Source organism: Piliocolobus tephrosceles, chromosome 10 (genome assembly GCF_002776525.5).
Source record: "Piliocolobus tephrosceles isolate RC106 chromosome 10, ASM277652v3, whole genome shotgun sequence".
NCBI classification, from domain to species: domain Eukaryota; kingdom Metazoa; phylum Chordata; class Mammalia; order Primates; family Cercopithecidae; genus Piliocolobus; species Piliocolobus tephrosceles.
The window spans coordinates 331,668-357,650 of NC_045443.1; the positions used below are offsets into that span (position 1 = coordinate 331,668).

The 25,983-nt window shown below is 49.3% G+C and overlaps 1 protein-coding gene and 1 long non-coding RNA gene across 2 annotated transcripts in view; both read left to right on the forward strand.

Annotated features, from left to right (window-relative positions):
* The first annotated feature begins 680 nt into the window (after positions 1-680).
* IQSEC3 (IQ motif and Sec7 domain ArfGEF 3) overlaps positions 681-25,983 on the forward strand; it is a 95,832-nt gene continuing 70,529 nt past the window's right edge. The window contains exon 1 of the mRNA XM_031936249.1: positions 681-1,347. Within this exon, the coding sequence (XP_031792109.1) occupies positions 791-1,347 (557 nt within the window). The 5' untranslated portion in view covers positions 681-790. The remainder of the gene's footprint in view (positions 1,348-25,983) is intronic.
* Positions 11,444-13,912, forward strand: LOC116418936. Its single transcript, XR_004229148.1, has 3 exons — positions 11,444-11,624; positions 11,751-11,940; positions 13,444-13,912. It is a non-coding gene; the product is annotated as an uncharacterized LOC116418936 (long non-coding RNA).

Sequence of the window (25,983 nt, forward strand, 5' to 3'; positions counted from 1 at the left end):
ATCCCAAGTTTAGTCATGGATGAAGGAAGGAGCAGGACCAGATGCTCTTTAGGGTCCCTTAGAGCCCCAGGATCCTTGGGTTCCAGGGAATTCCCCCACAGAAGAGATTGCTGCGAGCAAAAGAGGCGAGGGTGGCCTCTCCTCAGCGGGTATCTAGATGAACCCCAGCCTCTGGAAGGCCTGGTCCTGGGAAAAAAGAATTCACGTCCCTTCAGGGCCCCACGCCTTCCTCTCCTCCAGCACATTTCTCTTCTTTGCTCCACCTTCCCTTTTTCTGCTTTGTCTCTGACAGCCTCTCCCCTTCTCTTCCTTTCTTTTCTGTTTCTCTTCTCCTACAGGTCCCACCGCACCTTCCCAGTATCGCTGCTTCCCCTTCGCCTACTTTCCAGTCTGGCCAGTCAGATTCACCGTCCTTTTCGGGTCGCCTGCGTTATCTTGCTTTCCTCCCACGCCCCGACACAGGCTCCCTCTCGCTGGCCTCCTCCCTCTCCTCTCTGCCCTGCAGGCAGCAGAGCCTCCTATGACGCCAAGAGGCAGGGAGGTGGGGAGGCGAGGAGCTGGGGAGGCCTGGAGGTAGGGGGTGGGGTGGGGGTGGGGCCTTGCGCCGCCGCCCCGCCCCGCGATGCGTGTGTGAAGGTCGGGGTGGCGGTGACGCGGCGCCGGAGTGGGGAGGGAGGCTGGGCCGGTGGGAGAGGGAGGCGAGCCGACCACTGGGCTTTTGGGCTCCCGCGCCCTCGCGCTCCCCGCCGCCAGCCCAGGCGCAGGCAGGGCGCAGGCGGCGGCGGGCGGCATGGAGAGCCTGCTGGAGAACCCGGTGCGTGCCGTGCTCTACCTCAAGGAGCTCACGGCCATCGTGCAGAACCAGCAGAGCCTCATCCACACCCAGCGAGAGCGTATCGACGAGCTGGAGCGGCGGCTGGACGAGCTGAGCGCTGAGAACCGCAGCCTGTGGGAGCACCAGCAGCTGCTGCAAGCCCAGCCTCCGCCCGGGCTGGTCCCCCCGTCATCGGCCCCGCTGCCGGCCGCTCCGGCCGCCGCTCCCGCCGCCGCCGCCGCCAGGGCCCAGGAACCCCTCCAGGACCAGGGACAGCGCTCAGCAGCCGCGCCGCAGCCGGCGCCCGAGCTGCCGTCGCTTCAGCACCACGGACAGCTCCTGGAGCAGCCCCAGCGGGGCCCTGGCAGCAGGGCTCACACACCTCAGTCGCCCCACAAGCATCTGGGGACACAGGGGGCCGTGACTGACAAGGAGAAGGAGCGTCCCCCGAGTTGCTGCGCTGCTGCCGGAGCCCTCCTTCAGCACAAATCCCCCTCCGCCCTCGGCAAGGGCGTCCTGAGCAGGAGACCTGAGTGAGCGGGGAGAGGAGATGGGCTCTGTTGTGGTGGGAGCAAGGGAAGCAAGTGGGTGTGCGGGAGAGACGCGGACGTTGGGTGCGTAGGAGTCTAAAGCACCGGAGTGATGTGGCCTGAAGGGGCCAGGAGTGTGTAAAGGAGATTTTGGGTAAATGAGGGAACGATATCCGTGCTTGAGAAGGTTTTGGGGAATGTTGGAGCAAAAAGGAGTAACCAGACAATTAGTAGGGGCAAAGGAGGAAGGAGGTGGGTGTTAAGCGATTGGTGATAATGGGAACTGAGAGCATTTAAAGGGGGTTAGGCTGGGATGAAGTTCGAGTGAAGATTAAACTGTAGAAAAGAAAACCATTGAAGGAATCTTTTTAAGTGAGAAAAAATTTGGAAGGAAGTTTGGGTAGTAAAAGTATTTGAATGGAGACTGAGATGCGAGAAAAGCTGAAGACTTGGAAAGAGGCATGTGAAGAGCTTTGAAAAGGCTGGGGCCCAGGAAGAGTAGGACCAGGGTAGAGGGGAATTCAGGAGGCCAGGGACAAACCTGAAAAGCAGGAGTAATGTGGGAAACCAGGGAGCTGCAGGCAGAGGAAGAGAAAATGTGGCTCTTTAGCTGGTGAAGTGGGAGTCACAGCTAGGAGTGGCTCATTTGGGGAAGCTTTCTCTTCTCTGACCTGAGTGGGCACCCTTGTTCTGAATTCCCGCAGAGCCGAAGGGGTGTAAGGGAATATCCCATCAAACCAGTGGAGGACTCAGGCATGGTTTGAGGGCTCAGTCTGGCTACAGCTTTTTCTTCCAACTCAAGGAGGGTTTTTCATTCAAGGTGTTTGGCCATTGTTGAAAGGGAACAATGACATGATGGACAGTTGGCAGATGGAGTTGGTATTCAGATGTCATGCCCGTTTAAATCTCCCTGCTAAGGCCAGCAACTGCAAACCTTATTTTCCCTGGTTATCTGGTGATCACTGAAATACTGCCTTGGGTCCTGAGAGAAATGTTAACCTCTCAGTTTCTAGGACTTCAAGCTCTTTCTTCACTCACGAGGTCCGTGAAATAGGAATATGGGAAGAAGATATGAAAGTGTCTGGGACGTTTTCTCCTCTGTACTGGAAAGGCTGTGGCCATGTCAGCTTCTTCTCTCTGATTAGACAAGTGACGGAGAACTAAATAAAGAACAGTTCAAGGGAAAATATACCTGGTCAGCACCCGATCCTGACGATGGTGATGCTAAAGGGAATGAGGAGGGGGAAAGTAGAGCTGAGAATCTCATCTTCATCCAGTTGCATTAAGTCTGGGAGATGCTTGTGAATATTTGCTGTAATCCTTCAAAACTCATTTTCTCTTGCCATCTGTGGTAGAGTTAGAGAAGTTGGGTTAGGCCAGGGTAGCTCACAGAGTATGTTGATCAAAACCACGGGATCTAGGAGGTGAAGGTCTAACATGATCTGGCTTGGCATTTAGTCCCAAAACTTAAAACATTTGATTCAAGTCCCAAGAAGACACGGTTTTCTACCCCAACTCCTTCAAAACCCCTTTGTACTTCCCTCAGTTTCACATTTTTATTTTTATTTTTCCTTATCTGGCATAAAAAGCAGAAAGTCAGTTTTCCCTCAATGCCCAAGGCTCAGCAAAAGGCAGCATTGTTCCAAGATACTAAGCGGTCTTTTCCCCCACATGAGGGGATGAATTTTTCCAGTCCCCTTCCCTGAGGGCAACCACAGGTCATTATGGTTGATACCTGGTCATTATGATTTCTCTCCTCATGACTTTTGGTGTCTCCTTTCTCTCCCACCGCATCTCCACTTTCTTTGCATCTCTTCAGGGCACTGTGTGGCCAAGAAGATTTGAGGAAAGATTATTTTTCTTGGACAAAGACATTGCCATGGCCTTCAGATGGCCTATGGAACCCAAATCCTTTCATTCAGTTGGCCCTGCTAGGAATCCTGGGGTTTAGGAATCATCTGGGCTCCTGTCCAGCCCCACATGTCAATTCTGGAGAGGAATTGTGACATCCTCATCTTTCCTTCTCACCTGTCCTGCTTTTGCTTCCCAAAGGAGCAGAACAAAAATAAGAAATAATTAGCATGGTGGGGCAGAGTGGAAGTTATTGGAATTCTTCACTTAGAAATTTGCCCCAGGCACTTAACAGTAACATCTTACTTTCTCCAGATCCTCCAGCTTTTTCTCCTGCTCCCCAAGCCTGCACACCCAGAAACACAGACCACAGATGTGCCTGCCTCCCCTCCTCCCTGTAGCTCTCTTTCCTTGAATGTGAAAACATGGTAATCTTGGCTGGTTGAATATCTTCTGGACCACTCATTTCTTTCCCTACAGTGGCCCAACTTCAACCCAAATTTCCCCACAGAGCCTCAGGAAGGAATCACCATTGCTAATGACATGTTTGGTTCTACCCTGCTTTCTGCCCATGGCCTGTTTTGTATGTTTGTTCTCCTCTGCCCATAGTTGTCCATGATGAGGGACAAGATGGAGCCAGCAGGCAGAGAGAGATCTCCATGGATAGGGAGAGGTCAGGAGGAGGAGAGCAGAGCCAGCAGCCCCCTCCCTGGTATTGCTCCTGGGGAGCTCCCTGCAGAACTGGTTCTCTACTGGGAGTGCTGACGCGGGAGGAAGAGATGGCACAGTGGGTCTTCCGAACATGGGTTTCCCGTGAATCTTCCCTCATTCCTCCTCTGGCCTCATTTCAGTGAGAACGCGGCCCCAGTGAGGTGGCTGAAGAGTGGGTGAGGGTTTCCAGGGCCACACACTCTGATAGATGCATTATATCCTCACACAGTTTGACTTTTATCCCCAGAACTCCTCTTCCTACCCAATTCCAGGAGAGGCAGAAGCCATAGAGACCTGGGATTGGAAAATAATGAATCATTTAATTGCCATCTTATCTGCATTAATACATAATCTGGCCTCTCTCCCTCCTTCAGCTGAGGGAGACACAAAGGTAGTGGTCTTGGAGGTCAGTCCAAAAAGGCAGCAATGTGTGGGTGAGTGAATGCAGAGATATGGAAGGAAAACATTTGAAGGGTTAAAATTCTTTCTCTGCATGCTTCTTGATTCTTGCTAAGCTTTGACCCCCCACTGCTTTTGCCTCTTAATGAAAGCAGCAAATATAGCTTGCTCCTCTTTATTTTTTCAATCAAGGCTCACGACATCTACAGAATTTATTATTATCCCTTTCCTGGTTGGTGCCAGAACCTCAACTTGACTTGACAAATCCTCTTGCCATAGAAGCACATGAACTTATCTGAAGCTGCTGGCTTCAGTGGCTTCTGAGCACATTTGCCCACCTACCAGTCATGCATTTACTGTCCATGGATGACAGGGCTTGTCCATGTCTCCAAGGCCACAGGCAAATGATTGCTGGAGGATAAATTCTTGCATCCCAATTCAAATTCAGCTCCTACTCCAAATCCCCACCTCAATGTGACTAGGCAGTCTGAAGGGCTCCACAACTCCTGTCTTCTCTCTGTTACATTGCTTCTTCCTTTCACATCCCTCCTCTCCCTCACTACTTTCCTCCCTTTTTCTTTCCTTCTCTTCTCGCCTTCTACCTCTCCCTCAAACACTTTCTCTCTCCCGTCTTCTCTTCCTTCTATCCTTCTTCCACTTAAGCTACACAGGGAAATCTCTTTTCTCTCTACCCTCATCCTTTAAGCATGAAATCAATCTTGAGTATCTTTTGAGCCCCCTGTTCTCATACTGACTGGAGGCTGGGATGGCTTGAAGAGTTCTGGATGTGTTTTTAGCCTGATTTTGTCTAAGATGCTGATGGGAACTGGGGTCTCTGCTCCTATTGAGTCAGAGTTGCTTGAAGATGATCGCTCATGACTGACCCATCCTGGAAGCTATTAAGAAAGTGTGAAGGTCTATCAGTCAACTATATGTATCAAGTGTCCAGTCTATTCAAAACCCTGCACTCAGTGTTGTGGAAAGACTAGAAAGAAGCAAATGGTACTGGCTCAAAATAAATGAGAACGTATCTAGAAACGTCTAAACAAGTGTAAGCATATTGCAGCTGCCTAGAGCAATCCTCTATCAGAACAGCACAAGGTAAAAAAGGTGAGTATACAAATCATGTTAAGAGCCAAAGAGTAGGTTTTCTTCATTGAAGCCAAAGGTTTATGTCAGAATAGTAAGAGGCAAGGACAGCTGGAAAGGAAACAGAAAGCAGAAAATTCAATCCGTGAAGTACCTATTTTGCATGTCCATTTCATTCTAGCCTCTAATGCTACAGCTCCCCACTCATCCTAAGCCCCTCCCCAAAGGGCTAAACCCTGTCACTAGGTGAGGACAGTCTAAACACACAGGGACCTTGTCTACCTTGTGCCCAGAAGGCCTGGTTGCTGAGGAGGCATCGTATGGCCCATGCTCATCAATCTGCCTGTCCTCTTGTTCTTCCCCTATCCCCAGCAGGGAGAGAGTTTCTAGTCTAAGAAATGGGGCCAGGATGAAGGCTCACCGGGAGGAGGGAGTGTGCATCTTTTTGTTTATATCTAGAAGCTGGCATAGAGTGGCCACTTGCAAAGATTTGCTGCCCTTTGCCTCTCTGAGGGCCTAGGTCACTGCTCTTCCCTTCTTTTCATCCAAAAATAATGCATTTAAGAGAACCAAGTCATCCCCTGGTCTCTGGGAAACCCTGATTGTCTCACTCCTCCTTACCAGCCTCCATGCCGTGTTCCACACCAGCTCCCTCTTCCTTCACTCCCAATCTCTCCCCAGACCCACACAGCAAATGCCATAGGGCCTCACAAAGGCATCCTGGCACATTTTCCCGCTGGCCCAAAACCAAGCAAGAGAAACAACAGTTGGTCCTGCTGATTCAGCAAATCTCTGTGCAGCCTGCGTTTCAAAGGTCACTTATGAGAAAAGGCAGCCGGGGTCAGGGCTGGATGGAGAGGGAATGGAAGGGAGGGTAACACTGAAAAAGAGGGAAGGGCTGGGACAAACATCGGGGCTAGCAATCTGGAAAGAGACTCAACTCCTGAATTTCCATCCCATGTAAAGATTTTTAGACAAGTTGCCTTGTTGGAAAGCCTGAACAGCTTTTTTTCACTGGAGCCTAAGCAGGTCTCAGTGGCCCTGGGCACAGGGCAACAGCAGCTTAGTAAGGAGTTCTTAGTAAGAGGCCCTGAGGACACATTCACTGCACCTAGCAGATTCTCCAATGTGAGGCCATCTGGCAGGGTTTCCAAGGCCTGGGTCACTGCAGCAACTTCCTCCTCTGCTTCTGGAAAAGCACAAAGTGCAGGTTCCCACAAAGGCTCCAAAGGGTTGCTTATTTCCATGGAAGAAAGGGGTGGTCATCTTTATTTCAATCAATGAGGGCATTAACAAAAAGAAAGGGAATCAGGGCCGGGTGTGGTGGCTCATGTCTGTAATCCCAGCACTTGGGTACTCCGAGGCAGGTGGGTCACGAGTTTGGGAGATGGAGACCATCCTGGCTAACACAGTGAAACCCCGTCTCAACTAAAAAAACAAAAAGAAAAAAAAAAGTTAGCTGTGCATGGTGGTGGGCACCTGTAGTATCAGCTACTCGGGAGGCTGAGGCAGGAGAATGGCGTGATCCCAGGAGACAGAGCTTGCAGTGAGCTGAGATCATGCCGCTGCACTCCAGCCTGGGCAACAGAGCGCAACTCCGTCTGAAAAAAAAAAAAAAAAGAAAAAAAAAAAAAGAAAGGGAATCAGGAGCAAGGCAAGGGCAAAGCTAAATCTTTCAGGCTGAAAGGAATTTCACGTAACCACTGGATCACATGGGTTCAAGATCTGGGTGCTTGAGAACATGGGCTTCGGTCATGCACAACTGGGGAGAAATCTTGGTACCTCCACAGCTGTGAGACCTCGTCTTCACTGTTTACTTTCTTTTAGCTTCTGTTTTTCCACTTATAAAATGAGGAAAATATCCACCTTAAAGACTTGTTGTAAAGTTTTTAAAATTACATATCATTTATTTAGTACTGCTTGGGGCACATAGTAAGTGCTCAATACATTGCAGTGTTTCTACAGACAAGGAAACCAAGATGGGCAGATCAGTTGAGGTCAGGAGTTTGAGACCAGCCTGGCCAACATGGTGAAACCCTGTCTCTACTAAAAATACAAAATTAGCCAGGGATGGTCGCCCATAGTAGTCTCAGCTACTGGGGAGGCTGAGGCAGGAGAATCACTTGAATCCAGGAGGCTGAGGTTGGCAGTGAGCTGAGATTGTGCCATTGCACTCCAGTCTGGGTGACAGAGCGAGACTCCATCCTCCCAAAAAGAAGAAAAAGAAGAAGAAAAAGAAACCAGGGCCCCAGAAAGATAAGAGATTCACCCATTGGCAGATGACAGTGACAGACCAGAATGCAGGGTCAGGGTTTCTTCTACACTACCAGGCCACCTTTCTACATGTGCTCTTTTCTCATTTACCCTCTACCTCTGGCCCATGTGCACTCAAGCCATTCCAGACACAGGAATGTTGAGCTTACCTTGAAAAGCAACCAGCAGCACAAATCCATCATCCCTCTGTTATTTGTCATGCTGCCTCACAACTTCCTAGCTGGCAAATGCTTCTTTAAGCCCAACTAAAACCTCTTCTGTTGCATTTTAAGATTATTTGCACTTCTCTTAAGTATATCAAAGAGATCTGAGTTATCACCTGATGCCCCATGGTAAGAGCAATCACCCCTATTTCCTAATTAGGAAAATTACAGTCTCATCTAGGAGAAGGTACACTGACTCGCCAACGACCAAAGTGGAGAGTGAGGGAAATGGCGTCTGAACCCAGGAAGTGCTTCCGACTTCTTCGGAATGGAGGTTGAATCAATTTCTCCAAATTCCTCCTTCCTAGGGATGGAAGGTAGACCTGTATCTCTTCAGGACTATGACGTCAGAAAGCTGAAAAGAACAGCAGGGAGGGACTAAGAAGCCCGATGGGTGTTTGTGGGTTTTCTTCTCTCTCTCTCTTTTTTTTTTTTTTTGTTATTGTTGAGACGGAGTCTCGCTCTGTCACCCAGACTGGAGTGCAGTGTCCGGATCTCAGCTCACTGTAAGCTCTGCCTCCCTGGTTCACGCCATTCTCCTGCCTCAGCCTCCCGAGGAGCTGGGACTACAGGCGCCGCCACCTCGCCCGGCTAGTTTTTTGTATTTTTAGTAGAGACGGGGTTTCACCGTGTTAGCCAGGATGGTCTCGATCCCCTGACCTCGTGCTCCGCCCGTCTCGGCCTCCCAAAGTGCTGGGATTACAGGCTTGAGCCACCGTGCCCGGCCTGGGTTTTCTTCTCTTAAAGACTTCTCTTACATGAGGTATCTTCCAGGAAAATGAAAACAAATGAAAAAGAAAAGATGGTGGCCTTCTAAAATTCTCTCCCACGGTGTTTGTGACTATGAGGCTACCATCGGCAATGCTGATGTGTGTGTGTGCTGGGGTGGGGGTGGAGGACAGACTATTTTGTTGTTGCTCTTTGGTTGGAATAAGGGATCTGGGAGGGTTATGTAACTCTTCAAGATGTGTGTGTGCTGAGCAGCACCTTTTCTCCCTGGCAGGTGGGCTGCTATGGACAGAGGTACTGTGGGCAGCCTGTCCAAGTCCCTGCCCATAGAAGGGCCCCATGCTCTGTGCTGGCATCAGACCATTCCCTCTAAGCCACAGCTTCAGGGGCTAGAGGCTTTTAGGAGCTGGGCCAGGGTCTCCTAGCCCCTTTGGGGAGTTAACCAAATATCAGAGCTAGAAGGATTCTTCAAGGTAACCTGTTCAAACTCTCATTTGGCAAATGAGAAAACTAAGGCCTGAGAAGGAAGTGACTGTTGCTTCCAAACTACTTAGTGGCAGAACTAGGTTTAAGCTCAGATTCTCTTAACTCTTCATCCACTGCTCTCAACATTATGTGATGATGGACCAAAAGAGCCAGTCAGGGCTGCTTCACGGGTGTGCAAGGCCAAACTTACAGCTAGTCCCGTAACCCCAGGGAGGTCCCTCGGCCTTCCAGAATATCTCAACTATGCTAATAATTCCACAGCCAGAGATGACTTTGGGCACTTCAAGGTTATCCTCCTTGTTTAAATGCAAATTTTCCTAGAAAGGGGGAAAAATCAACACATGTAGCCTTATCAGTCTTTCAGACTTGAGTGGAAAGAGTTTATTTGAGCAATTTCCCAGAGCAGGGTTTGGTAAGAGGGGAGGGTACTGTGGTAGCAATGGTTAACTAAGGGCCAGGGAAGGAGGCTGCTAAGGAGCTGAAGGGCTCATGAGGGAGGCAGTTCAGAGTCTAAATGTATTTTTAGCTCAACTGAATTTTGCAGAGAATTGGAATTGCCTTGTTTGGCCCTGATAAGGAAAGGGGAGGGACACAGGGCACTTCCACTGACTTGTCATGGAATAGTAAGTCTTTGGGCTGTGGAAGTGATACTTTCCCAGTGAACTTCATGTGTGGAAGTCATAAAGCAAGAAGTTAAAGAGCATGATGATGTGTGATAAACTTGTTTGCTCCTTTCTAGGATCTTAAAATAATTTTTTGGATGGTGAAATGTCACATGACTCTGTTGGGGTTTGCTATGGGGCAGGAAGATGTGGGCAGGAAGAGCTGGCAGGCAGCAGAGGTTGGTGTCGCACGAGCCTGAAGGGGATAGGAGATGAGAGTCAAACTCAACACCTAGAAGGTGCATGATAAATACTGGTTGAATAAATAAACTCTCCATCTGTAGGGCCCAGGCAGGCTCATAGATTGTTGAGTGGAGGTGGGTTGTGGTATCGGGGCTGAGGAAGAGTTAGGCAGAAGGGAGGACCCCTGTGCTTGGGTCCAACAGCACAGCTGCTGTCCTGCAGCTGAGCCCATGTGGAAAGCTGGACTCAGAGGCTCAGCTCTTCAGGCTGGTTGGGGTGTGAGAGGGATGAGAGGTGAGGGCAGTACTGCCCCTGGCAATAAACAGAACCGACCCCAATCCTAGCTATGAGCAAGGAGAGCCCTCTCCTCCCTCTGCCCCCAGCCTCTGACCAGTCTGTCAGCCCAGGAAGCTGCATTAAGAACGTAACTCTGCAGAGAGAGCTTCATCACACATGCGTGTGCACACACACAAGCACGGCCCTGTCAGCAGGTGGAGTGAGAAATGGGCAACGGGCCTACGAAGGCAGGAGGGAAAGGAGGCTTGCATTGTGGCCGTATCTCTGGGGGAAAAGAGCGGGAAGAGCTGGATTCTGGGATCATGAACCAGCAGCACCCAGGTTCCAGGCCCCTTACTCCTATTTCTCAACCAGGCAGGATCAGCTCTGTTCAGGGAAGTGTCAATACTGTGACAACAGGGTGAGCAGGTGGCGTGGAGGCGTTTGTGGACCTGAGTGGGCATGACTCTGCATGGACAACTGTGTGTTACTGACTTGGGCTGGGGGAGTTGGAGGACAACCCACACTATACTAAAGATGCACAGGCTTCACAGCAAAGAGCAGCCTAGCTTTATCTCAGTATTTCCCAGTGAACCCTGGCCTGGTCACACCATCAGCACTCCCGGTTCCTTTTCCTTTCTCTGCGTGAAGTGTTTCATCTCCATCGGCTAGCCAGGTCCTCCTGGGTCTTCCCCTCTGTAAAATGAGGCAAATCTACCGCGTCTCCATGCCCACTCTGTCTGGAGCATGCAGACCAGGCCCCCTAGGACTGAGCTCCTGGGAAGAAGGCTGTGTGGAAGGCGACAGGTACAGGGGTCATGTCACTGGAATTCTATGGAGGTATAGTGTTTGGAAGCTCAGGTACAGGGCGGCGAGACACACAGAAAGCTGTCGTGTGATTTTCCCTGCAGGATATCTCCGCCTAGCTGAGGCCAGGGCCTGGCGCCAATGATCTCTCAGGACTTTGGATGCATCATGTCAAACCAGCCAACCACTTGCCTCCAATCAGGAATGCACTCCCCATCGCAGGCAGAAAGACAAGGGAGTTCCACAATTTCTTCCTTGATGAATGATTCCTGTCTACCACAATTTTCATTCAATGCATCAAATCAACCAATGATTATTTTAAAACAGCAGCAACAAACACTCTGCAAAGCGGGTGGGAATTTCCTGTTTGGGTCTAGCCTCTGTGCTTCCTGTGCATAGCCTGGTCTTTACCCTGGATGCTTCCAAATGGGCATCATCTGGCATCTCTGACATTCTTGATGCTACTTAACGCATGATAAGAACCCACCAGAGAAGTCCACAGGGATTTCCAGAGACAGGTAGAGGCACTGCGCTGGGCAGCACCAGGGAGGAATATTATCTTTTCAAGCAGCTGTACTCTGACTAGAAGCCAGAACTCCTGAGTACTGAGGTCAGCACCTTTTTCACACACCCCCAGCTATAAGCTTGAGGCAAACCCCTCCCCTTCTCTGGACTTCGATTTCCCCTCCTGCTCAATGGGGACATTCTTGGTCCTCCCTCTTCCCCCTTCTACCAGGTCACCAAGTTTGGCAAAGCAGAGCTGTCTGGGGACTACCGCAGCAGGAAGGACCGAGCTTAGATATGAAAAAAGGCTTCTAAACGACGAGAGCCACAGAAAGAGCGCTCCAGCTGGCTCAGGATAGGGGGCTCTCTCCCTTTGAAGAACAAAAGATGGCAGACGCCCGGGGGCCCTGAGGCAGAAGGAGGTAAATTCTGCAAGGACTTCCACATCTAAGACCCTAGAAATCTCCAGGCGGCCTCCTCCTACCATGCATGCGTAAAACCCGGGAGCAGCAGGAGGGGAGGGCTCGGGTGCAGCCGGTCTCCCTGGGGTGTCCCTCAGTCCCTCCGCCCCCGACCTTGGCCGGGCCAGCCTGGGGAAAGCCTTTCCTCTGTGCGCGCTCCCAGGGCTCCTCCGCGGGGACGGAACATGGAGCCGGGCTCTCGGCTGCGTGGGCGGGCTGGCTAGCAGCAGGCAGACGAGAAGGAATCTCCCGGCCCACGCGCCCCCTCCCAGCGTCCAGCCTCGCACTTCCTCGCGGGGGCGCCGGCGGGGACCCGCACCCCGGCGCGGGGAAGCCGCGCGCCCCCCGCCGCCCCGCCCCCGCCACGCCGCCCCGCCCGGCTGAGGAAGGCGGCTGCTGAGTCACCCGCTGAAGGAAGCGCCGCCCGGGTGCCCCCGCCTCTCAGCGCCTGGCGCCCCCGCGCCCCCCACCCCCGACGCCCGCCCCCGCGCCCACGCAGCCTGGCTGCGCACAGCCGCCCGCCCACGGCGTCCGGGGCCTCCCCGCGCAGGGCGCCGCCGCCTCCCGCCTTCCCAGCCCGAGGGGGCGCGGAAGGGGCTTCGGCCCTGCGGCACCGCCCTCCGCCGCCGCTGCTGCTGCTGCTCGTGCCGCCGCCAACCCGGAGAGCAGCGGGGCCCCGGGGACTCCCCCGGCCTTCGGGCTGGCTGCTGGACGCTGGATGTGCGCCCCTCCTCGGCCTCTGTGGGCCGCAGTCCGGGCTAGTGTGATGGTGTGAGTAGATTCCCTTGGAGAAGAAGGGGCCATTGAGGCGGAGGCGGCTAGGAGGGGTCGGGGATGAGGACGGTGACACCGAGGTTCAAATTCTACTCAGAATCCACCTTTCCTGGTCTTCCTTGTACCCAAGACACCTCGGCAAAAAAATACATTTAAAACTCCCAGCCTTATCTTGGCCTTCCCATGTTTATATTTGTATTTTATCGAATCACAGTCTTAGAATTCCCAGGGGTGTAGGTCGTCTTCTCAGCCTAAGGTGCAGCATAATAGTTCCGATAGGGCCCTGGGTTTGAATCTCCGTTGGGTCGTTTACTAGCTGTGTGATCCCAAGCAGTGACAGCCTCGCGTTTCCCCTTCGTGAACTAAGGAATACGAATAGTACCGCCCTCCTGGAATTGCTGGGAAAATCCAGGGGTAATGCCGGTAAAGCGTCAGGCAAGCCAAGTGCCTGGCACGCAGTGAGGGCACAACGCGTGGTAGTTGCTGTTATTCTGGGACCTTTCTAGCGGCAGAAAGTGCTTTATGAAGGTGAGAGGCCTCACCACCCCCTACCCTGACCCCAGGTCTTCTAACGGGTTCTGAACAGTACTCCTTCCCTGTTTGACTTCCCTGAATATTTGAAGGCAGATAGCCATCCTTCCCTCCCCTTGCCTTCCGGTCCACTGACGCCCCTCCCCCGTCTACTTTCAGGAGAACATACCTGATCCTGGCGCTTCCTGCTCCTCATGGCTCTGCGGGTGGCTCTGCCTCACCTGGATCACTGCTCTCCCAGAACACAGGAGCTGGGAGTGAGCCCTGCAGCGCAGGGGCTGTGGCCAGACCAGCTTTGGGCACAGGGAGGCCCTCCCTCACTCCCTGCCTAGCTTTGGATGGTGGCTACGGACCCACTGGCTTTCTCTGCCCCGGCCATAGATGGGACCTAGCACACATGAGGTCAGCTAAAGCCTCAGGCTCTTTCACTTGAAGGACTCTGGCTTCTAGCCACCTGTACTTGTGCAGGTGGCTTTTAACTTACACACAAAATTGCTAATACAATTTGCTTTTAATGTAATTCACCATTTCCTTTTTTTAAGAGATGGTGACTCTGTCACCCAGGCTGGAGTACAGTGGCACAGTCATCGCTCTCTGCAGCCTCGAACTCCTGGGCTCTAGTGATCCTCCCACCTCCGCCTCCCAAGTAGCTGGGACTACAGGCATGCATCATGACACCTGACTAATTTTTTTTGTTTTTGTAGAGACAGAGATCTCCCTGTGTTGCCCAGGCTGGGCTCGAACTCCTGGCCTCAGGCAATCTTCCCAATTCAGCCTCCAGAGTAGTTTGATTCACTCTTTTCAAATAGATAATACATTGACCTAGTACAAGATTTAAAAGAAAAGAGTTTACAGTGAAAAGCATCTCCCCCATCCTTGTTTCCTAACCACTCAGATTCCTCCCCGCCCCCACACCTTCCAGCAACCACTATTATTGCTCATGTCTTTCCAGCTATATTATATGTACATTCAAGCAAAATGTGTATTTCTTTTTACAGAGATACTAGTATACTATGCGCTGTTCTGCACCATGAATTTTGTTCATGTATCTTAGTGATCTTAATAATGTATCTTAGTGATCTTAATAATGTATCTTAGTGATCTTTCCTTATTAAATACAAAAAAAGCTGCCACATTCTTTTTTAATAGCTGCAGAATATTCCACTGTATGGCTGTGAAGCTAGGTCCTTTTTGCTGTCTACTGAGAGTTTTGGAAGGCAAGGAATTATTTAAGGTGGGCTGTCTCAGGGCCAGAGAGGGGAGGAAGCAGGTGTTATGGTGCAGCTCCATTTGAACTTGCCCCTCCGGCTGACGTGCTGCTGCAGCCTCTTACAGACATGGGTCAGGTGCAGCCGAAATACGATTCCGTGATTGTGCTTCTCAGTCTGAAAACTCCAGCTTGGCTCACTTTTGTTTCCTGGGGCTCCCTTTGTTGTCAGCAGTTATCAAGCTTGGGGGAACCATGAGGGTGCTATCATCTGGCTCAAAACCAGCTGAAGGTGAGTCCTGCAACCCCACCAATTCCAGGAAGCCTTCCCAAACCGATCTGATAAATAAGTAGATGTTCTTACAGCCTCACTCCTTACTTTCCATCCCAGGCTGAGCACACACCAGTCCTTGCTAAGAACAAAATTAATTCTTTATTCTTGTGGCTTAGAAAAGCTTGTTTCCTTCTCTCTGTAAGTACATATTTTCCTGGCATCTGTATTCTTCCTTTCACTTAACAAATATTGTCTGCTGTGTGCCAGTTACTATTCTAGGCCCTGGGGTATAGCAGTGAACAAAAAAACTCCCAAATTCCTTCCTGAAGCTTACAGACAAACAAGGTCATTAGTGAAAACTTACAGTGCATCTGATGGGATAAGTGCTCCGGAGAAAAAGCAGAGAAGAGAGCCGGAGTACAGCAGTCTGCACTTTCAAACTGGGTGCCCTGGGGAGAGAGCACCTGAGCAAAGTCCTGAAGGAGGGGAGGGAGGGAGTTCTGTGGCTGTCCGGGGACGGGCGTTCCTGGCAGAACGAACAGCATAGAGGCCAAGGTGGGACCCTGCCAGGTTGTTCGAGTAAGACCAGGGCCCAGAGAGCACAGGGAGAGGCATCTGAGGCAAAGTCGGAGAGACTGGTGGGGTATGGGAGGGTAGGACGGTGCAGGGGTATAGCAGATCTTGTAAGAGATTCTCAGCTGGGATTTCCAGGTCCACCAGGGAGCATTTGGAAACGTGCGGGGACATTTTAGTTGCCACAATAACTGGTGGGGCTTAGGTGAGGGAGGTGTTTGCTCTATGGGATGCAGTGGGTAAGGGCCACGTCAAACATCCTTCAGTGCATGGGACAGACCACACGGTGAAGACTTTTCCTGCCAAAAGTGCCACTGTTTCTTGTTGAGGGCATTGGAATCCATTAGGAAGTGTTTGGCTTTTACCTTCAGAAAAACTAGGAACCAGTGGATGCCTTTGAGCAGAGGGTGCTTAAAAGGAACTTTGGATGCTTGTTTGAGAATAGACTGAAGAGGGAAGAAAGACAGAAGCAGGGAGTTCAGGTAGAAGGTTGTTACACAGCCCAGGTAAGAGATGCTAGTAGCTTGGACCAGGGTGGTAGCAATGAAAGTAGAGTCTGTAGCCAAAACAACAGTACTTCCTGAGGGACCAGTGTGGGGTGTGAGACAAAGAGGAGCTGAAGATGAGTTCAAGGTCTGGGGCCAAAGTTATTAGAAGGATGGGATGGAGAAGTCCATGGGGGATGAGGAGGGTTTGAGCATTTGACGGATGGTGTTTGAGACAGCTCTTAGATATTTGAGAGGAGATGTGCAGTAGGCATTTGGAATGGGCTAGAGGTATAACTTTGGGATGCTTTTAAAGCCTTGAGACTGGGCCACGCTACCAACGGGTGAGAACAGAAGACGAAAGAGGCCCAGGGCAGATCTGCAGTGCACACCATGCTAACAGGTGGGCATGGGAGCTGAGGAGGAGCACCCAGAGGAAGGAGAACAGCCAGGAGAAGCACGTAGTGTTCTGGCAAAGAGCGTTTCCACAACTGCTGAAACGTGGAGGATGCAGACTGAGAATTGTCCATTAGCTTTAGCAACATTCAGGTAATTGGTGACCTTGAAAAGCGTGGTCTTGGGAGTGCAGTGGATTTGGAGGCTTGATTAGTGGGTTTGAGAGAGAAGGGAGAAGAGACTTGAGAGACAAATCAACCAAATAGAACATGTGGACCCTTGATCAGGCTTGATTTAGACAAAGCAATTGGAACTAGACATTTTTAAGACAGGGGAATTTGAACATAGATGAAGTATTAGGTGATGTTAGAGAATCGTTAATTTAGTTAGGAATGATGAAGATACTCATATTTTTTAAAAGTTCTTACCTATTAGAGGGATACACTGTGGGTGAAATGATACTTCTGGGGCTTGCTTTATAATACTGTAGCAAAAAAGTTGGGAAATAGAAGACTGGCAAGATATATGTTTGAAATTTCCCTAATAAAATGTGTAAAAGATGCCAGACTGGGAGGAATTATAGAAAGTGAGTGTAGAAAACGCTGATGAGTTTTGCTATAAAGAGAAGCAAAGAAATGGGGTGACAGCTGGAGGGACGAAGTGGGTTCAAGACAAAGGATTGTTCTTTAAGATGGGAGAAGTGATAGTATGTTTGTTTCAGCAGCATGTCGGCTAACTACACGTGCTGACCGTCCACCATGGCAAAGGCTCTGTCCTTACTCCTGTAGGGAAACTGAGAACGACTGCATCACTCCCGGAGGAAAGCCATCATTTAATGAAAGCTAGCGCTGACTATGAGTGAGGCACGCTCTTAAGCACTTTACAAACTTTCTCTCAACGTGTCCTAATAGCACCTTTCTGAGCTGGGCTCCATTCTGCATTCCAAGCAACACGAGGTTGCTTGTGCAGATTCACACTCAGCCAGTGTGACCCTGGCAGGCAGTGCTGCTAGCCTCTGCTCTCCATGGCCACCCCGCAGACAACTGCAGTAACATGCATCCAAATCTCCAGGAGAAGTTTTTTCCAAATCCACATGGCCCAGCCTCAGTGCTAGAGACTGTTGTTCAGCAGGGGTTAGGGGAAAGAAGACAGCCACAAATGCTTGCAACGAGGCTCTCAGGAGGTTCTGACGCAGCTCCCTGCTGGAAAACCATTAGGATATGTCAGCCTGGGCACACTCACTTACCATCGCATACACCAGTGTTCACACCGGTGCTGTGAGTAATTAGGCTGGCTGAGGCTAGGGAGAAAATTAAAATGTGATGAGCTGGGCTGTACAGGAGAATGGACAGGAGGGGAGCTGAGCGTGGCATTGTCATTTAGGGATGGGAAATTTTGTTGAGGTTCCTCAAGGGCAAGAGTCATATGTTTGCATTCGTTTTACAAGTATTTGTTGAGCACCTACGGCATGTCAGGCTCTGCTGTAGGCGCAGGGATTCGCAGTGAACAAGTCAAACAAAGCCCCTGCCGTCGTGGAGCTCCCATTCAAGAGGAGAAGGCAGATATTTAACAAGAAAATTCACATGCGTGTAACAGAAATTCCCAAGGACTAGAAGAAAAATACGGGGGTGGCTTGGGGGAGGATAGCTCTGAAGAGAAGTCCTCACTTAGGGGATGGCATCTGAGCAGAGAGATGAAAGAAAACCGAGCATGTGAAGACCTCAGGGGAAAGCATTCCATGTGAAGCCCGTGGGGATGAAAGAAAAGCGTTCAAAGAACAGAAGAAGGGAAGGGGGGCCAGAGGGGAGCAAGAGGGAGGAGAGAGACGGAGAGGACATGGCGTCACAGTGGGCCTTCTGAGGGAGTTTGTGGGGAGGGAGGTTGATGGGAAGGCAAGGAGGGGTGGGCTTTTGAGCAGTGGAATGATGTGATCCACAACAGAAAACAGAGCCACAATAGAAAACACATGCTGTGCTGCCACGCCTGGCACTAGGGGTTCGAGGGCAGAGAAGGGAGAGCAGTTCAGCAGGGAGCCCTGGAATGCAGTGCACACTCATTTGGTATGCATTCATTTATCCAACCTTCCTTTCAACATCCATGTACCTGATTTCTGCTGTGTGCTCGACATTTCTGTGTATTTGTTATCTCATTTATCCACATGATGCTGATGGGAAGGAATTACAATCCCTACTTCACAGAGGCAGTAACTGAGGCTCAAAGAGGTTAAGGTGATCCACCCGAGGTCACACAGCTAAAGTGGCATCTCCGGGATTCACGTGTGAGCCTGTTACACCCTGGCATAGCTGTCCTCACTCTAAGAGGAGTCCCCTGTGGTGTGGGAAGTGCTTCCCCCAGGCAAAGCCTAATCTGGGACAGAGACCATTGTTCAGGAACAGAAAGGCTGGTGGCGTCATGCCCATATGACAGTTGTTCATGTTGCTGCAGCTCTGAATTTGGCCCGTGGCCCACTCATCTCAGTGCCCAGCCTGGCAGGACTGGGCTTGATGACTGGCAGAGTATCACCCACGTGTAGCTACAAGATGAATGGTTTACAGGTCCCCATGGGACGTCACATCCCTGCCTGGTGCATGTTGTCAGGAGGGTTCACATAGTGGACAAAACATCTTGTTCTCAGCTCTGCATGTGCGCCTGTATATGCATGCGCACGTGTGCACAGGCAGGGTTGTGTGTGAGAATACGTATGTGTGTATGTGTGTATGCATTTACAAATCCAGGATGGTGTGTGCGCAGGTTTGGGGAGTTTATTTAGGACCTATGTGCATTGTTGTAAGAGCTCTGAGTGAGTGCATGAAGTGAAACATGCGTGTATGCGTGTGTCCACCAAGAGGTACAGGTGTACGTTGTGTGTACATATCTTTGTGCATCCAAGCAGATGTGTGTGAGTATGTTGAGTATTTGGGTTTAGCAGATTCACCAGAAGCAGACAGCTGTTTTTGTGGGTATGTGATGGGGGTACCTGAGCAGTCTATGCTAGAAGGTCAGTTGAAGCTCTGGGATTGGGGATTGGCTGGGTAGGTTTTGATGTTTCTGTCAAACTTCAAGAGTCTGACTGTGCTATGAAAGGCAAGATCAAGGCTCTTCCACTCACAGCCCAGAGGCCACCTCCTCTGCAGATGCCTGGAGCCAAGGGGTGCCATGAGAATGGATGCCAGAAGCAGTGTGCAACAAAAAACATCAGAGCTGTGAGTCCTTGGGAGGTTGTCAAACCTCCCTTAGTCTCAAATGGCATTAATAATAATAATGACATTAATTATCATTAGTATAATATTTTTCCATGGAATTGTTCTCAGGATGTTCAGAACTGTTTTTTAAATCAGAAACATGCATAAACGCAGTGTTGCTATTGGTCAGGACTTGCCTTCACCATTCCTGGAGAAACAGTGCGTGCCCACGCTGACTAAGCAGGGGTTAGGAACGCTGTGGAGGCATGCTACCCTGGCGCTGTGAGGCGGGACTTGGTACGGAGCAGCCTCAGAGCCTGGCAGAGGCCCAGTGGCCTTCATCCGTCCTCTCAAGCTGGCTTTGCCCAGCTGCCAGGCACCCATCTGCCAGGTAATACAGAGATCTCTTCTGAGGGAAGCTGGTAGGATGCGGCCACGGGCCCAGCTCTGCAATTCATGCTGTGCTGCCACGCCTGGCACTAGGAGCCCTCTTGGCTCCCTGCAAAGTCTGCTGGAGTTCAAAGAACTAGGCCTCGAGCTGGGCAACTAAATGGCTCTGGCATTTCTGACAGTGCCGCCCTGCTGGGCAGGAAGAGAGAGTGGCGTGGAGCTCCAGGACTGACAGGAAGCTCTCACTGTCCTGGGGCTGGGCTGAGTGGCGGGTGAGCATGGCCAAAAAGGAAGCTAGGACCCCGGCATGCTCAAGTTACAGGCTGGGTTTCCTGTTCCGAGTTAAGCTCCCCCAGGACTGTCAGGTAGATGCCGAGGCCGTGATATTGAGCAAATATCTTAGACTCTCTGAGCGTCCTCATCTGTGAAATGAGGATTAACTATAGAGATGTTGTACTGCCTTGAGCGTGTGTTGATACTGATGAGTAGGTCTGTGTCTCTAGCGTGTATTGTGCGTTTGTTTCCAGGCATGTGCATGTTTCATATATGTGCATGCTTAATCCCCTATTTCTCTCCAGCCCCCTTAGGAATCGGGATTTATTCACACTTTCAGTCAACAAACCATTTCTGCTCTAAGCCATGTGCCAGGCCATGTTCTGTACCGGATGGAGGATGAATTGGTCACAGGCATGGCTCTGGAAAACTCATTCTAGTATAGGGAGATGTGACGTGTATATAAACATCAGTGATACAGCGTGGAAAAAATAGATGTTGCATTCCACATCCAGTAAATGTGTCTCAGGGAAGCTACTGAAGGAGCTCTGGGGGCACTTCCCGCCTAGGCTGGGCAGAGGCCAGCAGGGTTGGGGGTGAGCACAAAACAAACAAGGGAAGGCTTTATGGGAGAAATGTCTTTGGCACTGGACTCTGAAGGCTGGGCAGATTCTGGATGTCTGGATTTCGGAGAAGCCTGGGATCACAGGCTGAGATGGCCATCATCTTTAGCCTGTTTCCTAATTGTAACATGGTGGATACAGGCTTTGCTGTCCCCATAACACTGTGAGGCTTTGGAGTGTGCAGTCATCAGGTCTGGGACAGGGAGGGCATACGCATTGGACCAGGCTCAGATCTAAGCATTTTAGATCTATTAGCTCATTTACCCATCACAATAAGCCTTCGAGATAGATGCTCTCAGTATCCTATTTTATAGGTAAGGAAACTGAGGCTCAGGCAGGCAAAGATATAAAAGAAAAATAGCAAAGATGGACGTTGAACTCCAGACAGCTCCTGCCTACCCCACATCAGTGCGCGGACTAGTACAAGCATTTTTTTTGTGTGTACCTACTCTGTGCTAGGTACTGTGCTAAGCACAACACAGGTATCTTGTTTGACCTTCACAACAACCTGATGAGGTCATTTCTTGTATGACCTCCCTGTTACAGTTCAGGAGACCAAGGCTGAAGAAGATCAGACAATCGGCCTGTGATTCCACAGTCGTCTCTTGGAAAGGCAAGGATGCCACGCAGGTCTTCCTAGATCCTTAGATCTGGGAAGGCCTACTGCCTCTCCGTGAAACTGTGCTCTCTCCTGTGGTTCGAGAACGGGCCTCCATGAAATTCCTTCCCCAAAGTACTCCGTGGCTCCCTCTCTGCTACATGCAGGCGTACTCCTAGGACCAGAGGCAGATAACCAACATGCTGTGAGAGCTGCCTCAAAACTCAAAAGAACAAGACACATCTCTGTTTTGCTCAGAAATCTGTAGTTTTGGCAGAGCTTATTGGGGACAGCTTTTTTCTGTTCTGCATCGTATCCGCTAGAGGGGCTTGGAGGCTGGAGGTTCGTTATCAGAATGGTCATCAAGCAGCTGTCAAGCTGGGGCTGGCTGTTGGTTCCTTTCCATGCACCCCTCTCCATGGAGTCATTTGGGCTTCCTCCCAGCATGGAGGCTGATCGCCTCTCATCACCATGCAGAAAAAGTACTAGGAAAACCGGGGCAGATCACTTCTCTGAAAGTCAAGGGAGGGGAGTGTTTCAAATAGGAGATTTGGGCCAACGTATACTACAGAAAAGTGAAATGAGTTAGACACTGAGAAATTCTTAGATTGGGCAACTAAGAGATCACTAGGGACCTCCCTAGATTAAATTCTGCTAGGCTTCTGGGGGAAGAACCCAGATGACAGCAAGTTGGCAAAAGATCAAGGTGAAAGGAAGCTCACACAAGCAGACAACTCTTTTTGGAAGACTGCGGAAAGAAAGAGAGTTGTAACCAGGGGAGCAGAGTTGTAGGGAATAATCATGGTTTTAGGATGAGAGATTTGAACATGTTTATATGCTGAAGAAAAAGGGCCTATGAAAATAATGACATTGAAGACCAGTGGGGGAGGAAAGGGGATAAAGATCGACAGGGCTTGGAGAGAAGGTAAACACCTCTTCCTTGACATCAAAGGCATCAGAAGTAGGACACATTCATGACATCTACCATGTAGTAAGCCGTGTTCTGTTTTAAGAGCTTTAGAAGTGTTTTAACTCATTTCATCCTTATATAGTCCTTTAAAGAAGTCCTGTTGTATAAGTGCAGTTAGGTAGGATTCCTCAGGAAGGATTCCTGCAGGCTTCACCGAAAGGAGGACTCCGACGGGCCCTTGCAGGGAGGGGCAGGCAGCGCCTCTCTAAGACCAGCACACTGGACCGGCAGAGCTGGCTTCAGTAGTTGCAGCAGGAGGGCTTCGGGTTAGAAGCATGTTTTTTCTCAACTGTTTCTTAAAAAAGGAAACTTATTTTTTTCAAAATTAAACCTAACAGATATCCCTAAGACAGAAAACTAACCAAATCAGAGCTGCGTTAGTTGAATGGAAGGTTCTATGCTCTGCCTTCTCCATTTTCCTCTTAACCTTAATATGGTCCCTGCAGCAGCCGGTGGGGCACTGGGGCTCTTTGGAGTACAAGAGAAAAAACACTGGGTCACTGCAAGACCAAATTCATACTCTTTGTATGAATATCTGAAAAACGTACAGTGTGTTTTCAGGAAAAACCTCACTGAATAATAACGGGGCAGGTCACTGTTTCCCTAGGACTCTGTTATCCTTCTTTTCCTTGATGGCAGAGGCATGGACTAGAAGACCTTCAAAGCTCGCCCAAAGGAAAGGGAGCAGAGAATCAAAGGGAAGCAGGTCCTGGACAGCAGGAGGTCCCTGTGGAGATTACATCCTCTGGCAGGCTTGGGGCAGAACACTGAACCTGGTTGGCCAACCTGGGTCTGGGTACCAACGGGCCAATGTTTTCTATAGCCTTTTGCCCCGGCTTCTGGAACAGCTGTAATTGCTTGCTTTATTAAGATCTTCCCAAAGCTCTCTGTGGAAGACTGTGCAGTGGTAGATTGCACCAATGAGCAAAGGAAATCTACCTCTCCCTCCACAGCCCCCAGGCCTGGAGAAGAAAACAGGGACCAGAAAGAAGGAAGTCAAGATGGCATCCTGTTAGGGCTGTATTTGCAAGAGAATTGTGGTTGCTGAGTTTCTCAGTAGCAGAGACTAATAATATCAGTAATATTCATTATAAGATTTTGCATTTGTGCAGAGTTTATTATGTTTCTCTCAAGGTAGTTTCATATTCAAGTCTTACTTGAGTATGAATCCCCCACAGTTCAGTAAAATAAATAAGGCAGGTGTAGGAGCCTTGTTTACCGTGACCTGACCCTCCCAAAGGCGAGCATAGAGTGGGGGCTGGGTCTGCATCTCCAGCCCAGAGCTGTTCCTATCACACTTCCTAAGGACTCTCAGCCCTTAGGCCCAGGTCCCAAATTTCCCCACCCCCGATTTTCTCGTCGCAGTTTCTGGCCCCCTGGACTTCTTTGGCTCAGTGATGAACCATTTAGTCTCTGAAAATACAATCTAGCAGTTGAAAGGAAAGAAAAATATAGTGTCTTTTTCTGCTGCTTGGAAGGAGGTTAATCATTAGGTGATCTGGGGGCAATGAGTGGAGGGAAATTAGAAAGGAAATTGTTCTAAAGCCTCCTGATAAAGTAGCAAGAAATGAGAAGGGAGAGGAAAAGATTTTGATCTTTTTCTTTTTAAAAATCAGTTGGATTAAGCTAAAATTAGATACAATAAAATTCAGCCATTTTACCTGTATAACTTGATGAGTTTTGAAGCATTACACTTGTGTAACAACTATCTCAATCAAGATACAGAACATTTTCATCACCTAAGTGACCCTTTGTTCCCTTTTACAGTTAATCCCTTCCTTCCTGCATTGCTGAAACTTACCTCTTTCTGTCAATATAGTTGTGCCTTTTCTAGAATATTATATAAGTGGAATCATACAATGTGGAGTCTTTTGTGTCCACCTTCCTTCGTTTAATACAGCGTTTACGAAATTCATCCATGTTGGTTGATGTGTCACTAAGCTTGTTCCTTTTTATTGCTGAATAGTATTACATTGTGTGGACATATCACAATGAATTTATCCATTTGCCAGTCAGTGGACATTTACATTGTACAAGAGAAAAAACACTGGGTCACTGCAAGACCAAATTCATACTCTTTGTATGAACATCTGAAAAACGTACAGTGTGTTTTCAGGAAAAACCTCATTGAATAATAAAGGGGCAGGTCACTGTTTCCCTAGGACTCTGTTATCCTCCTTTTCCTTGATGGCAGAGGCATGGACTGCTTCTGGGTGGTTTTTTACATACATGAGTAGTTTTGTATCAGTATAACTTTTTGTTTATCTTGGGTAAATACCTAGGAATGCAATTGGAAGGGCATCTGATAAATGTATGTTTAACTTTAAAAGAAACTGCAAGACTGTTTTCCAAAGTGTGGCACTATTTTGGCTTCCTTTCAGAGGCGTATGAGAGTTCCAGGTGCTCCACACCCTTGTCAAACTTGGTTTTGTCAGACACAAATTTTATTCATTCTAGTGGGTGTGTAATAGTATCTCCTTGTGGTTTTGATTGGCAGTTCCCTAGTGACTAGTGATGTTGAACATCTTTTCATGTGCTTGTTTGTCCTTAGTATATTTCCTTTGGAGAAGTGTCTGTTCAAATCTCTTGTACATTTTCCTATCAGGTTGTTTGTCTTTTTATTATTGACTTGTAGCAGTTCTTCATTTTTCTTAACAGTATCTTACAAAGAGAAAAATTGATGTACTTTTTTCACTTTGATGAAGTCTAACTTAGCAACTTTTTTATTTCACGGTTTGTGCTTTCTGGTCCTATGAAGGAATCTTTGTGTATCCTAAAGCCACATATTATCTTCTATATTTTCTTTGAGATGTGTTATGATTTTATCTGTTATTTTAAGTCTATGATCTATTTTTTAAATTTTTATGTATGGTATAAGGCATGGATTGAAGTCTATTTTTTTGCATCTGGATATCCAGTTGTTTCAGCACTATCTGTTAAAAAGTTTATCATTCCTTTTTGAATGACCTTGTAATTTTACCAAGGGTCAATTGGTGATGTATGTATGGATCTCTTTCTAGCTTCTCTTTTTGTTCAGTCAATCTGTGTGTCTATTCTTATGCCACCACTGCACTGTCTTAATTTTGGTAGCTTTATTTTCAGTCTTGAAACCACCCAGTGAAGTCCTACAACTTGTTCTTGTTTTTCAAAGTTGTCTTGGCTATCCGCTCCTCCTCCCCACCCCAGGAATTAGAGATTTCTGAAAAATAAGGGTTTCTTTTCTTCCTATTTATTAAGTTTAAATAGAAAAGGCTCTTTGGAGGAGGCAAGAAAATTAAGAGAAAGTGGAAAAAAAGAAATCCAGTCTTCAGGCCCCACCAGCAGTAGTGATGGTGGTACCAGGGTGGGGCAGGTGACCAGAAACAGTTTGATGATTTCTCCCTTTTCCTGGAGCTTAAGGCAGCTCCTTTTGAAAGGTTCCCTGGCTGTTTCCTTCTGAAGGCTGGGGATTCAGTCTGCTGTCCTCAGCATGGTGAAGAGAGGGTGATCCTCCTTCAGAGTTGCCCCCTGGGGCTTCCGGCTTGGCCTCCTTTATTCTCCTGCTGGGAGCCCCCCTGCTCAAGCCCTCGCCTGCTTATCCCACTGTGGTACTGCACTCCTCATCAGTTCTTCTAAACCACTTAACTATTTTTATGGCCGTGCAGTGGAATCCTGAGTCTCAAACTAAATATAGATGTGGGAAGTGAGAGCACACAGCCTCCTGTAATCCTGTGAGCCTGGCTCTGGCT